This window comes from Mastigoproctus giganteus, chromosome 12 (assembly GCF_048544385.1).
Source record: "Mastigoproctus giganteus isolate SK-2022 chromosome 12, ASM4854438v1, whole genome shotgun sequence".
In the NCBI taxonomy this organism is placed as follows: Eukaryota; Metazoa; Arthropoda; class Arachnida; order Uropygi; family Thelyphonidae; genus Mastigoproctus; species Mastigoproctus giganteus.
This window is the reverse complement of record NC_143586.1, coordinates 14,480,017-14,494,645: the sequence shown is the minus strand read 5'-3', so window position 1 is coordinate 14,494,645 and position 14,629 is coordinate 14,480,017. Positions and strand designations below refer to the sequence as shown.

General features: G+C 34.7%; 1 protein-coding gene across 1 annotated transcript in view; it reads left to right on the top strand.

Moving 5' to 3' along the window:
• Positions 1-14,629, top strand: part of LOC150076722 (josephin-1-like) — a 103,065-nt gene that overhangs the window by 74,414 nt on the left and 14,022 nt on the right. Inside the window, exons 4-5 of the mRNA XM_090386315.1 lie at positions 2,131-2,256; positions 9,465-9,645. Coding sequence (XP_090242441.1) covers positions 2,131-2,256; positions 9,465-9,645 — 307 coding nt within the window. The remainder of the gene's footprint in view (positions 1-2,130; positions 2,257-9,464; positions 9,646-14,629) is intronic.

The window sequence follows — 14,629 nt, the reverse complement described above, 5'->3', positions numbered from 1 at the left end:
TTGCTGGAACAAACTTCCATCTGTCCTTGTAGACGTTGACAGCTTAAATAAATTCAAGCCAGAACTAGACAAACATTTGGAGTTTATGGTTGGGTGAAATTGAAGGGTTTTTTGGCTGATGCTGTATAGGCTTGCTTTCTTTCATCATATGCATCTACTAATGCCAGTGCTAATTTCACCAAAGTGAGATATATATATATATAAATATATATATAGAAAAAACATCGATTCACTCTTTACGCATTCACCCGTTCACTCACATATACACCCAATACACATTGTCACTTCAAGCACATTTAGGGCTAGCACTGTACATTCCCAACACAACAGGGTCTCAAGCCTAATCAGGTGTTAGAACTTATTTTGGTATTGTCAAGTCTGTGCGGGGGAATCAATTTAAGGTTGGTGTTGTCACTCATCTGTCAGTGGCTGTGAGCCTATGCTAGTGGTTGGTTAGTTTGTGGTGTGCCAGTGACTGGCAGAGGGTTTAATGCCTGTCTTAAGATATGGCATCTTAGTTCAAAAACTTCTTGGGCAAATTTTGCAAGCTGTATAATAACTTTCTTCTCTTATCAGTAGGTGTTCATTGTCACTTGGCAGAAGGCCAATCTTAATGATTAGGATACATATTCTGATCTGATAGTATGTACAAAGTGTTGTGGTGCAAGTTAGGATCAGTAATGGGTTATGCATTCCTATCAACTTCTGTCACATAGATCACAATGCTGCATAGGTTTTCTCTCTTGTTGAAGTAAGATTTAAGATGAGCTTCTCATCTCAGGTGTGCCATAATTTCATTGTGTGGAACATCACTCTTTATACCTATATGCCTCTGACAAAAATTTAGATATAGTTTTTAACTCTTTCTCTGGTAATTGCTGTCTGAGTGTATTTTGAAGAATTCAGTTGACATGCATATAAATCTTTGAGGTTTATAGCATGGATCTGATGGGGTTATTTTGAAGTCAGAACTTCAGGTCATTAGCATAGGAAATAAAATAAAAAGAATGATTCTAGCACTGTTGCTAGAAAGGATTGCTGATAGTTTTCCTCTTGTTACTTTAAAGGTTTCCTGAAAGTTGGAGATGTTATCTTGGAAATATGATTGTTTCCATAATTTTCAGTATGGTGCCAGGCAGTTTGAACTAGTATTTGAAGTCAACAGAGTTGGTAGGTATGACCTGTCATATGCTGATTTTATGTCCAGAAAGATTAAGGACCCATTGTTAAGAGCTTGTACTCTGAAAAGGGCATCCAGAAGATTTGTAGATAGTTGATCTTTTGTGGATGATAGTATGTACATATTCTGATCTGATAGTATGTACAAAGTGTTGTGGGCTATTTATGACTGGATCACTTTTTCAAAAATTTTGAGTGGCAAGTAAGTTAGATTAGAAAAATTCAAGTTTCAAAGAGAAAGTCAAAAAGTTTAAGTGATTTTTTGAATGAGGAGCACTACAAATTGCTGAAATGGTAAATTTCGGCTAACATTTCAGCAGTTTGTAGTTACAGATATCCTCAGAGCAGTAGCTTAAATTGAAGTTGGTTCACCATCTTAGAGTGAAGGTTTATCAACTTTTGCTGTTTATGTTCATGATCATCCACCTCTGAAATATGCTGTTTGCCCAATTATTTTTCTAAGAGGTTAGATGTCGTAATTTTGTCCACTTTACATTAACCTTTGACAGCAGTTACTTTCTGCAGATTCACTGCTTCTTATATTTTAGTTCTGCCAGAATATGAGAATATTTCCCTGATTTACCCCAGAGGCTCACATCTGGTGAGTATGGGATTGGCAAACCCAGGGTCCTGAGTTGGATATCATAATTCTTCTCTTTCTTGCTTTCTTGGTGATTCCCTTCTACCCCTCTCTCTCTCTCTCTCTCTCTCAGTGTAACGTGGGAAATTTTTTTTTTTTTGGCTGGTGCAGCATAAGCCTCAGGCTTCCTTGCACCATATGGCTAATAATAATAATGTAACAGCTGTGATTTGTAGCTGTTTATGCTTAAAGTTATATTATTAATATTTATGATAAATTTAAGTAAGTACTTGTTTAAGTATTTAAGTACTTATTTAATTTTTAAATTCTTTTCATCATTAATTTGTTAAATTACTTTTTTTTTCTGATAGTCTTTCTCCTGATAATTTTGTGAACCCACACAAGAGCATGCTTGGACTTGGCAATTATGATGTTAATGTACTGATGGCAGCTTTACAACAGAAGGGATATGAAGCTGTTTGGTTTGATAAACGAAAGTAAGTAAAGTATTTCTTTCTTGCAGTGAGTTTTGAATGATAATATAAGAAATTGATAACCATTTAGGCTCTAAGTGTCCACTATGATTTTTATTTGTTTTATGTATCTTGATAAATTTTGGGTCAGTACACTCACATCATTAAAAACAAGTTAGTGTCAATTTCATCGCATTGTCAGGATGCTACGTATACTATATATATATATATATATATATATATATATATATTTATTGCTAATACTATTTTTTTAAGATGTATATATTAACATTTTCTCTAACATTTGTGACTGAAATGTCCTCCCAACCTCCTGCTGATTTTAGAAAGGAGTATTGTATACAAAATAAATGATTTATTGAATTTGAGCTTTTGATTAGGGCAAATAATGCTGACATGGTTGGGCTTACTGAGACATGCCATCACTCAAAGATTTGAAATGAAGAATTTCATTTCAGTGAACAGTGTGTGTGTTAAAGAAAGATAGGAGTGGACAGGGAGTGATGCTTCTGATCAAAAACTGCCTGTGGGTAACAAGAATCTTTTCTGAGTGAGATCACGGTAATGTGAATGTTGAATTAGTGTTGTGTGAAATTATTCAGCTTACCTCTTGTAGACTGGAATACATGGACCAGAAATATGCTTATGGTAAGAGGTTTTTGGACAAATTGTGTCATTGCTACTTATCCCAGAATGTCCAAGAGAGTATTTAGGGGGGTGAGGCTCTCATATTCTAGATCTAGTTCTCACCTAAGGAGCCTAAACAAAAACTTGATAGTAGGGGAAACCAACAGCAGGCAGTAACCACATTGCCATGAAGTGGATTGTATTTAAGGAAACGTAAGTAGTCAAAGGTAAAAGCAGTAGATTCAATTTCAAGATGGGATTATAACAGAGCAAAATATATAATGGAATGACTACTGTATGGTGTCTGTTACAAATATGCTATAGGAAATGCAGGGGAAATTTATCCTGAAGCCACAACAAATATATTCCCACCAGCGGTCATAATCCATAAATGTAGAATGCCAAAATGGATGACAGGTTAAGTTAAGCAAAAGAAACAAACATGGGACAGCTACAGGCAATTCCCACTTTACGAGTCATTTTTTTCCAAGTATCAACAAAATCGAAAATAGGAATATTAAATGCAAAACATGAATGTTAAACATTCGTAAATACCACATTTCAAACCACGCGTGTAGCTGTACAATACAGTGTACCCCGCTTTACGATATTAATCCGTTCCGTAGACACCATCGTATCGTGAAAATATCGTAATGTGAACCCAATAATACATTGTTTTTATTCGTTCCACAACCTCGGAAATTGAAATTTTCACTATATAACTCTCTAAAAGGTCATTTTTATAGTAAATTGTATTAGTTACTAATTCAAACCATTAAAATACACTACACTTTCATCGTTATTGTATGTTCTGTTATAAGAACCAGTGTTATAAGAAAAAATATTTTTCTAAAGCACATTTCTGGAGGTCACAACCATAAAACAATAAAAACAATTTTTCTGTTACTGCAAGCAATTATAAACAGGTAGTAAACTCCATGTTATTGCATTTGCAAAAATACCGATAACTGGAATTGTGTGGTTTTTTTACTTTATTATGGTGAAATGTGTTTTCCTTTACTGAAATCTTCAATCGTATAAAAAACAAATAAATTTTCAGAATCTTCTCTTCAGTCTTTTTTTTTTTTTTTTTTAAGCTTCGTAAACTTGTTGCTCCATGCAAATTGTGTTAGTTGCAATTTATGCATTCCATTAAAAAATGCTTATGCATGCTACTGAAATTTATAAAGAAAAGAGCAGATTATCTTGGAAACAAGCACCTCTTGCAGCATTTCTGAAGAAGATGACTCCTTGTGCAACAAACTAACGAGTTCCGAGCCAATAATGAGTGATCAACGAGTGCGCATTTAGTTGATGATGATGAAGAATGAACATTCTTTAAAATTTGTAAGTTGTAAATAATTTCTTTATTATTATAATTTGCTTGTTTTTACAGGCTACATTTTCATTTCTTTGGATAAATCAATCATTGTTTAAACTAATTAGCTAACTAATTTCATTGTTGAGAACGTAACCCCTATTTTTAACATTGTCTATGCGAAATAAATTCCACCTTTATGAGTGCATGTTAGGAACGAATTAACTCGTAAAGTTGGAAACTGCCTGTAATGTGATTCTGATTTGTATTTGAGCATTATAAGAGAATATGTAACAAAGTCACTGATGAGGTAATATGGGCAAAGACTGATTTTGAAAAAGCACTACCGAGTTAAGGATGGGGAGTTAGTAGTAGTAGTGGCATGTGATGCAAGAAAGCAAGTGTATGAGCATATGCAGCATCAGCCAAAAAAAAAAAAACACCATTCCCTCCAAATGCCTGTCCAGTTCCTCCTGAAATTTATTCAACCTATCAACTTCCACAATGACAGATGGAAAGTTTGTTCCAGCAATTAACCACCCGCTGCCTGAAGGCAAATCTCCGCACATCTATTCTACATCTGTCCTTTCTTAATTTGAATTTATGTCCCCCTTAGGTTCGTAATCTGAAAAGTGGAAGGATCCCATCAGAATTCAGCGTGCTCGACCCATTCAAGGCCTTATACACCTCGATCAGATCACTGCACAAGTGCCTAGTCTCCAGCCACTGCAATTTGCAGAACTTAAGCCTCTCTTGGTAAGAGGATCACTTCATTCCCCTCACCAATCTTGTTGCCCTTCTCTGTACACGCTCAAGCAAATCGACATCCTTCCTAAAATGAGGCCTCCAGACCTGTACACAGTACTCAAGGCGTGACCTGACCATTGCCTTATACAGAGGGACAATCACCTCCTTCTCCCTGCTAGCAAAATTCCTATATATCATTGACAAAACCCCATGACCTGCCCTGGCAGCCTGTCTGCATTGCTCAGAAAACTTCATATCTGACTACACAATTACTCCCAGGTCTTTTTCATTTTCTACCACCTTAAGTGTAGTACTACACAGTTGGTATGTTTCTCTGGGGTTACTTCTACCCATATGCAGTACTTTGCATTTGTCAAGGTTCTTCAGTTGCCACTTCTTAGCCCATCTGCCCAAATTATCTAGATCCTGTTGCAGCAGCACACTGCCATTACTGTCATTAACAACCCTGCCAACCTTTGTATCATCTGCAAACTTCAACATTAAGCCTGATATATACCTTCATCAATATCATTGATAAATATACAAAACAACAGTGGACCCAACACCGAAACCTGTGGGACTCCACTAATAACATTAGTCCACGAAGAGCAGCACCCATTGATTACTACCCTCTGCCTTCTCCCACTTAACTATCCTTTTATCCATTGTAGCAACTTACCCTTAATACCATTCTGCTCCAATTTGTACGATAGTCTTCCATGCGCAACAGTGTCAAAAGCTTTCCTGAAATCCAAATATATGATATCAAAATTATTTTTTGCATCCAGTTCCTTTGTAACCACATCGTAATAACCAATCAAATTTGTCAGACAAGACTTTCCCTTAACAAACCCATGCTGTGTCTGAATTATTGCTGCAGTCTTGTCTAGATGATCCGGCAATGCATCTTTAACCAGTGACTCCTTTATTTTACCCGGAACAGAAGTTAAACTAACTGGTCTGTAATTACTCGTGTCACCCTTCGATCCCCCTTTGTGAATTGGGGATACATTTGCACATCTCCAGTCCGTGGGAACCTCCCCTGAGTCCAATGATGCTCTCACAATTATGGCTAAGGGTTTGCTTAGTTGCTTTGCCGTCTCCTTTAATATAACTGGATAGATCCCATCCAACCCAGGTGCTTTTCTTATGTTTAACTTCAACAATTTCTCCTCCACTTTGCTCTCAGTTATTACAAAATCATTAAGTATCCTGCTACAATTTGATAACCTTCTGCCATTTTCAAACCTTAATAATTCCTCATGTGTGAATGTAAATGCAAAATACTCATTCAGTTTGCTATCTGAGCAGGATCATCAACAGTCGACCATCGATGTCAAGTGGACCAATTAGATTCATTCCCTTCCTTTTAGAGTTTATATAAGTAAAGAAATCCTTGCTGTTTTTCTTAGCATCTTTTGCCAAGGATTTCTCATAATCTGCCTTCGCTTGCCTAACCACCTTTGTGACCTGGTTACAGACTAGCTTATATCTGCCATAGGCTTCTGAGTCACTTGATAATTTATATGCATCCCATGCATTTTTCTTCTCTGTTACGAGTCTCATTAGTTCATTAGATAACCATTTTGGCCTAAACTTTGAACAATATTTCTTAATAGGTATGAAACTTTTAGTAGCTTCCATGATTAATTCCTTGAATGCTTCCCACTTAGAATTTACTGTTCTTCTCATATGTTAATATGAGAAAGAAGAAAGTCCAATAGGTCCCTTAATTGGTTGTAGTTGAAGGTCCATAGAAAGTCCAGCAGAAATGGCAGATGACTTGATCAGATACTTCTCATCAATACCAATGAGAAGTATCTTTCAACTCATCTGTGACTCTGTAAATATTTACAGCCAAAAGCGAGCTCAACTTTATCGTGCCTTGGGATTGATAAGGTACCAAGTTGCTATGAAATATTTGATACAATGATCTCAGAAAAGGATTTGTTAGATAAACTACTGAGATTTAGATGGCCAGGCTCTAGGGAAAAATTGTGTGCGTGCATGTGTGCACACAATTACATTATAATTGAAAGACTGCATATGATTATATCTAAATGTTGAATGTGTTAAGGAGAGCATCTATGGACTCCAGAAAGATTCCCTTGAATTGGAGAAATGCTAATGTTTCTCAGTACACAAAGGTGGCACCATAGTGGGGGGGGATAGGTAACTGTAGCCCAGTGAGTTTGACTCCTGTGTTAGGAAAGGTTATGCTATGGTTAAGGACCATCTGGACAAGTATGGTATCTTGAATAGATCCCAACATGGATTTGTTAAACAAGGTTGTGCCTGACCAGTTTGGTCAATTACTATAATGTAATCATTAAGCAAATAGACAGGTAACAATTTTGGCATTATATATATCTAGATTTAAGGAAAGCTTTTGATAGAAGTTGGAGTTACTGCAAGGATCCCACCCCATAATGGATATCACAGAATACTGTTCCCACATGTGAAGTAGTGCTCTTCCCCCAACCTCTCTCAGGCTTCTAAACTTCATTCAAAAGATGGCAGTCAAGTTAATTATCTATTTTTTATAAAGTCTCTCCACTCTCTGCCTTATATGTATTCTGTTGCTGCATGCCTTTTCTGCAAGATACTTTGTGGGAACTGTTCTTCTGAATGGTATCAGTAATTCTCCCTCTCTCCTCCAAACCAGCTCGAACATGTGCTGCAACCAGTCAGGATACATTTACTGTTCAACTTCAAGCTCACAGAATCAACTTTTTTCTTCTTCCTCATTTATCCCTTTAACTTCTGCTTTCTTGAACAACCTTCCTTCACATCATCAACTACTTTTGAAGAAGGAGACAGCAGTCTCCGAAAGCTTCAGGTTTTATCGCTTTTAATCCAGTTTATTTTAGATAATTTTATTGCTTCGGTATTTTTAACTATATTTTTAACGTTTTTATCGTAATTTATTGTAATATTTTAGTCTTCCGATAGTGTTTTCATTAAATTTTTAATTCCTTGGCTGGTGTTTGTCTTTAATTATTGCAGTTCCTTCATATGTTCCTGAAAATTACAATCTACAGAAATTCCATTGTAATGGTAACAAGCATCTTGTGTTTTCAAGATGGTACTAAGCCCACACATGGTACTAAGTGTTATAGGTTCTGATATCTTTCATATCTGGCCTTTTTGTAAAAAAGGGGGAAAAAATTACACAATGATTGTGTAATGCCTTCCATCATGCAATAGCATTGTAAACTGGGTTGCTGAATTGAAAAGAGTCCATAAAGTCATCAGAGGTGAATCCATATTACATTTGTGTTAACTGCAGAAAGCACTGATTGCTGTTTGCAGCTTCATTTGAAGAGATTGTTGGATTGGGTTAAAATATATAGCAAAGACACTAAACATATCCTGTGAATAAGTTTAGTTATTTCCCAGTGAATTGAGCATGATAAAAATTTTAGCATAATATCTATCAAAATATTTGATAGATATTATGCTAAATATTCCAGAAAGAAGAGGAAGTGGCTGAATTGTTCAAAGACAATCTGTGAAAAATTTGTTCACGATTCAAAAAGTTTGTCGACAAATTGATGACCATGGATGAAACCTGACTTCACAACTGTGATCTAGATCAAACAAACAGTACATGGAGTGGCATCATGAGGTCCTCCTTGCCACAAAAAATTTCAAAGGGTATCATTACTACCAAAACGATGCTGTTACTTATTTTTATAACGGAGAGGTAATATTTCATTGATTAACTTCACAAAGGTAAATCTATTATAGGTGAATATTATTATTCTACCTTCCACTGAAATTTCAAGTAGTTAAGGGGCAGATATCGTGAGAACTCTAAAGGAATCTTGCAATGTTATTTATGTGGTTGGGGAAGTGGTTGGTATACCAAGACATTGGGTTCTATACATAAAATATTAAATGTGTAGTATAGAGGTAACTTATATAAAAGGCGTTTGATTTTTAGAAGATTGCTTCATTCTTTCTATGATAGGTCAGAAATTTTTCAAATACATCCTATAATGATGTGTGGAGTTTGTGCGTATCAAGCTGAGAGAGAGTGTTAGAGCGAGCATTTCCTCAAATGCATGTTGTGTGTGTGTCGTCTGCTTTTTTTTCTTTCTTTTTTTTTTGTGTTGCTGTGATTTACTGTAGTCTATATTTCTATCATCTTTACCAATCTGCTGTGATTTATTTTATTAACCAACAGTTTTTGAATAAATTTTTTTTCAGTCAACCAGTTGTGCAAAGAACTTTATTATAGTTAGTTATCCAAATGCACAATGTTTTTTTTTTTTTTTTTTAGCTATGTTTTCATATGTGTATGCACACATACATACTTCATGTCAACTGATTTTTGTTTCTTTTTATAAATTTTTTCATTGACAATTCCCTGCTTATTCAGACAAAAAGTGGGAATTCTTCAAAGTTGTATAAGATTGTTTTTATTTTAATGCCTTAAATGTATTGTATTAAAACTAGTTCACATTCTGTTTGTGTGTATCTACACATGCATACATATGTATAATTGATTTCATTGCAGAGATCCAAGTTGTGTGGATTTTTCTAAAATTGTAGGGCTTATTTTGAACATTCCGAGTGAAATGAAATTTGGTTTTCTTTCCTTACCTCTTAATCGGAAACATTGGATAGCTGTTAGAGAAATTGGTGGTATATTCTACAATCTAGATTCAAAATTAGAATTTCCTGTTGTGATTGGAAAGGTAAGTGGTTAAATATGTATTTAAATGAAACCCTGATGTCTTATAGTTTCTTTTTGATATACAAATAATATAATAGCAAAAAGTTAAATCTGATGACTCATCTTTAAATTATGCATTAGTTTAAAAGTATAGTGGTTATAACTTCAGAAGGATCTGTCACTGTCACCTCTCCTGGTTGCATATACATTCCATGAATGTTTGTAAAATAATAAGAGGAGTTTACCTCAATATAGTATGTAGAACACTTCCGTATGATACTCTCCAGAAATTAAAACGAAAAAAATTGACAACTTACATTAGCGTAAAATATAAATAATTAAAAATCAATTTAACACAATTCAAATCAATTTAAAACAATTAAAAATCAATTTAACGCAATTAAAAAGAATCTAACGAAAATATTCAACACGATTTTCTTTCCTGAAGCTGACAATGCTTTTCGACCGTATGTTGTGATCACAGGAATGAAAATTACCGAATAGGGTTGGAACTGAAACTTAAATAGTGATTATCTGTCTTCGCGCATGCACGTAAAGGTCCACGCATCGGAGATCAAATATGGCTGCCGAACGTTAACAGAATTCTCATGTAATTTAATTTCTACGGTTTCTGCAATTAATAGTCACGTATAATTACATTGAACGTTAAGTATTTTGGCCTTGTTAAATAAAAAAGTATGTTTTTCGTTAATGGCATGAAAGGCTAATTCTGACGCTGCTGAACGAGAAGCACGAACTGAGGCTTCATGTTGATTTACACGGATATTAAGAGAAAATCGCATCGAACCTTGGTAAGATGAGTCACAATCACCGCAAGAAATGTTGTATACCAGATCATTAATTTGTGTTGCAAACGCGGAAAGAACCGAGCAATTGTTCAGTATTGTGTGTAACTTCCGTATTGGCCTGGCCACAATTTTAAATTCGGTATCTTTAAAGAATCTGTTAAGCTGTTTGTGCCACTGTTCAACATATGGGACAGAAATAAAGTATTTTTTGATATTACTATTGTTGGTTGGTGTAGTTTTGTATCCTATCCTTAGCCTGTACCCTAATTCGGTTTATTGTGGCAACAGAATAACCCCTGTTTAAGAACCTGCTAGTTAATATTTGTATTTCTGAGTCCAAAGCAGATTCCATCGTTGAATATTTATAGGCATTTAGAAATTGATTAAAGATAATCGATTTTTTGTAGGTGAACGGGTGATAGCTATTATAATGTTGAAGCATACCGGTGTTTGTAGGTTTTCGATAGATGCTAAATTGGATTTTATTTGAGTCCCGGGTAAGCGTGAAATTTAGAAAGTTTAATGACTTTGTATCCGTATTCTCCCTTTCCAATGTAAATTTGAGTCTAGAATGAATATTATTAAACGAATGTAAAATGTCTTTGATAGTACTACCATCAGTAATAACTAGAACATCGTCTAAATACCTCCCATAGTATGTGATACGGGTCGAAAAGGTGTCAAATGTATATGCTCAATCGTTGAGAGATAGATCTCTGACATTGTCACTCAGGCTCAAACCCATTGGTAATCCAAAAATTTGTTTGTACACCTTGTCTCGAAAGGTGATGTAGTTGGCCTCAACTAACAGTTAAATTAAGTGAAAAATTTCCTTAATAGGTAGCTTCGTATAATTAATTGGTGTCGAGTTTTTATTTAACATATCCCAAATAATATCTAATGTGTATTCAACATTTACATTCCTATATAACGAGGTAACATGTAGTGAGAATAAATTGTCATTGTTGCCAAGTCTACAATCTTTAAGATTATTAAATAATGTATCGTAGTTCTTAATCCCAAATTGTATTACCTGTCTAAAGGGTTTTATAATGTTATATACATGTGTGGCTAAGGATGAAATTGCCGAGTTCCTGTAGGAAACAATAGGTCGAATAGGAAATCCAGTCTTGTGTAATTTTACCTGACCAAAAGGTGCAGGAATATTGTATGTTCTGGCCTTCAATTCCTTTAACTGGGCCATAGTAATGTAGTCGTTTTTTCGATATATGGTTAACTTTTTATTGTCTTCATTGACCAAATTGGTAAACAGTGCCGGGTCTACTTCAAGATAAGTGGAGGTATCTGAAACAACTGAATCTAACTTATTAATATAATCGGGTTTATCTAGTATTACCACTGTATCTCCTTTATCTGCCCTCTGTATAATAATGTCCTTATTTCCCCGAAGTTCTCGTAAAGCTGAACTGTCGTGTGTATTCAATTTAGGAAGTCGCGTTTCTTTTATGTTATTCACTACTTGGTTAACTTGTTGAATAAATAAATCTTTTTTGGAACATTACGAAGTCCAAATTCAATATCAGTTACGCATTGTTTTTTAGGTAGTTTTCGAGGTGGTAAATTATAATTTAATCCTTTGGATAAAAGTGAAATCTGGTCCTGCGATAGCGTACATGAGGAAAGATTTGTAACCAGTTGATATGTCGGTTCGTTGAATACTGGGCGAGGGGGTGTTCGTGAACTAGCTGACATATTCTGTGGTAGTACGTTGTGTGTCTGTGGGGGGGTTGTCACCCAACTTGTATGAACTTGCCCGCGACAATGTGTTAGAATTCGCCTGAACGTGTCTTGACCTATCCGATAATGTTTGCAACTTATTAACGTGTCTGTTTTTTATTTCTGAGGCCTGTGCTTCCTGTCGCAAATCTATGGAGATCTTCAATACAGACCAATCGTTCGGATGTAGATAATTTTTTAATTTATCGCAAAGCTTTCTAACCTGGGAAGGGTATTTTTGTTTATTCGAATATCGAGATTTTAAGGCAAGCTTAACAATACTTCGCAATAAATTAAAAAATTATCTACATCCGAACGATTGGTCTGTATTGAAGATCTCCATAGATTTGCGACGGAAGCACAGGCCTCAGGAAGTTACACACTATACTGAACAGTTGCTCGGTTCTTTACGCGTTCGCAACACAAATTAATGATCTGGTATACAACATTTCTTGCGGTGATTGCGACTCGTCTTACCAAGGTTCGACACGATTTTCTCTTAATATCCGTGTAAATCAACATGAAGCCTCAGTTCGTGCTTCTCGTTCAGCAGCGTCAGAATTAGCCTTTCTCTTTTTTTTTTTTTTTTTTTTTTGATTTGGTGGTAGTTGGCGCATCGGCTTCTGTGGCCATATTGCACCTCCCAAGGTTTTTGCAGTACTTTGATCCAAGCCCGAGGCGGGAATCGAACCCGCGACCTTTGGGTTGCCAGGCAGGTACTTTACCCACTCGGCTAGCCCGGTCGGCAATTAGCCTTTCATGCCATTAACGAAAAACATACTTTTTTATTTAACAAGGCCAAAATACTTAATGTTCATTGTAATTATACACGACTGTTAATTGCAGAAACCGTAGAAATTAAATTACATGAGAATTCTGTTAATGTTCAGCAGCCATATTTGATCTCCGATGCGTGGACCTTTTACGTGCATGTACATAATCACTATTTAAGACAGATAATCACTATTTAAGTTTCAGTTTCAACCCTATTCGGTAATTTTCATTCCTGTGATCACAACATATGGTCGAAAAGCATTGTCAGCTTCAGGAAAGAAAATCGTGTTGAATATTTTCGTTAGATTCTTTTTAATTGTTTTAAATTGATTTTTAATTGTTTTAAATTGGTTTTTAATTATTTATATTTTACGCTAATGTAAGTTGTCAATTTTTTTCGTTTTAATTTCTGGAGAGTATCATACGGAAGTGTTCTATGTATTATATTGAGGTAAACTCCTCTTATTATTTTACAAATATTAATATCAATGTAGAACGTATTGAATATTACAGCTCTTATTCATACTATCTAATTCCATGAAAGTACAAATTAAGTTAAAGAACTTTAACTTAATTTGTTAAAGGTAACAAGCTGGTAGTAGGTTTGAAGTTAGAAACATCATCATCGTGATAGATTCCTCAGGAAAGTTACTAAATATTTGTATCCTGTTTAAAAATGTTATAATATGCTTTTGATTATTAATTTCTATTAAATTCTCTTAATTTATGTTTATGTTTTGACTAACTTTTTATTTCAGTCCATAAGCTTAAAAACACTCTATACCCATGGCAGGACATCATACAACCACCATGAGCTCCTAACTTTTTTAACCCAAACAACCATTGCTCCTTAAAGCCAAAGGAATGTTTAGTTCACATCCTGTATTTAAAGATTTTTTTTTTTTTTATTTACCGTACACTGTTGCTGGGGATGGACTGCTCTGTGGTGCTCATTACTTTGCTAGATAGTAAATTTTAGTTTATATTTTTGTGATGATTTTGAAGTTTATTTTGTTTTCTGTTTAGCAAATGTAATTTGTAAACAATAGTTTTAAGTGTTATTTACACAGTTTTGTTATTTTTATAGTTGCCGAAATATTTAGTAAGTTACAAATTAATGTGTAGCCCACCATTGCCCACAAATATAATATCTAAGCATTTGAAATACTAGTAGAAAGTTTCTACTAAGAACCAGAAATAAATGTAATTTTTTAAATATTTTGTGGTTTCGAAGGTGTATAATTAATATTGTAGTGTTTTATAAATATAATTAATATTGTAGTGTTTTATACGCAGTCCAAACTCTTTATATTAATCTTCTTTTTAACATTTCAGCATATTATAACGACCTGTGTTATAGGTCCCTGCTGATTTCCCATAAACCTAATGCTGTTTTATGGGATTATGCTCATTGACAATTCTCACATAGGATATGCTCATTAACAATTCTCACACTTGTTGGCCTAATGAAATTTGTCTTCAACTAGGGTTTCATTTCCATTATACAGTATGTATAGACTGTGTATTTCACAATATTTTTGTTTATTGACATGCCAGTTGCAAACAAAATAATATTTTACAAGCTGTAGATAATGGCATGCATTCTAAGATCAACATTGCAAAACAGTTCAGCATTCCTGAAAGTACATTGTTCACCATTCTAAAAGATTAAAACTGAGGAAAGTC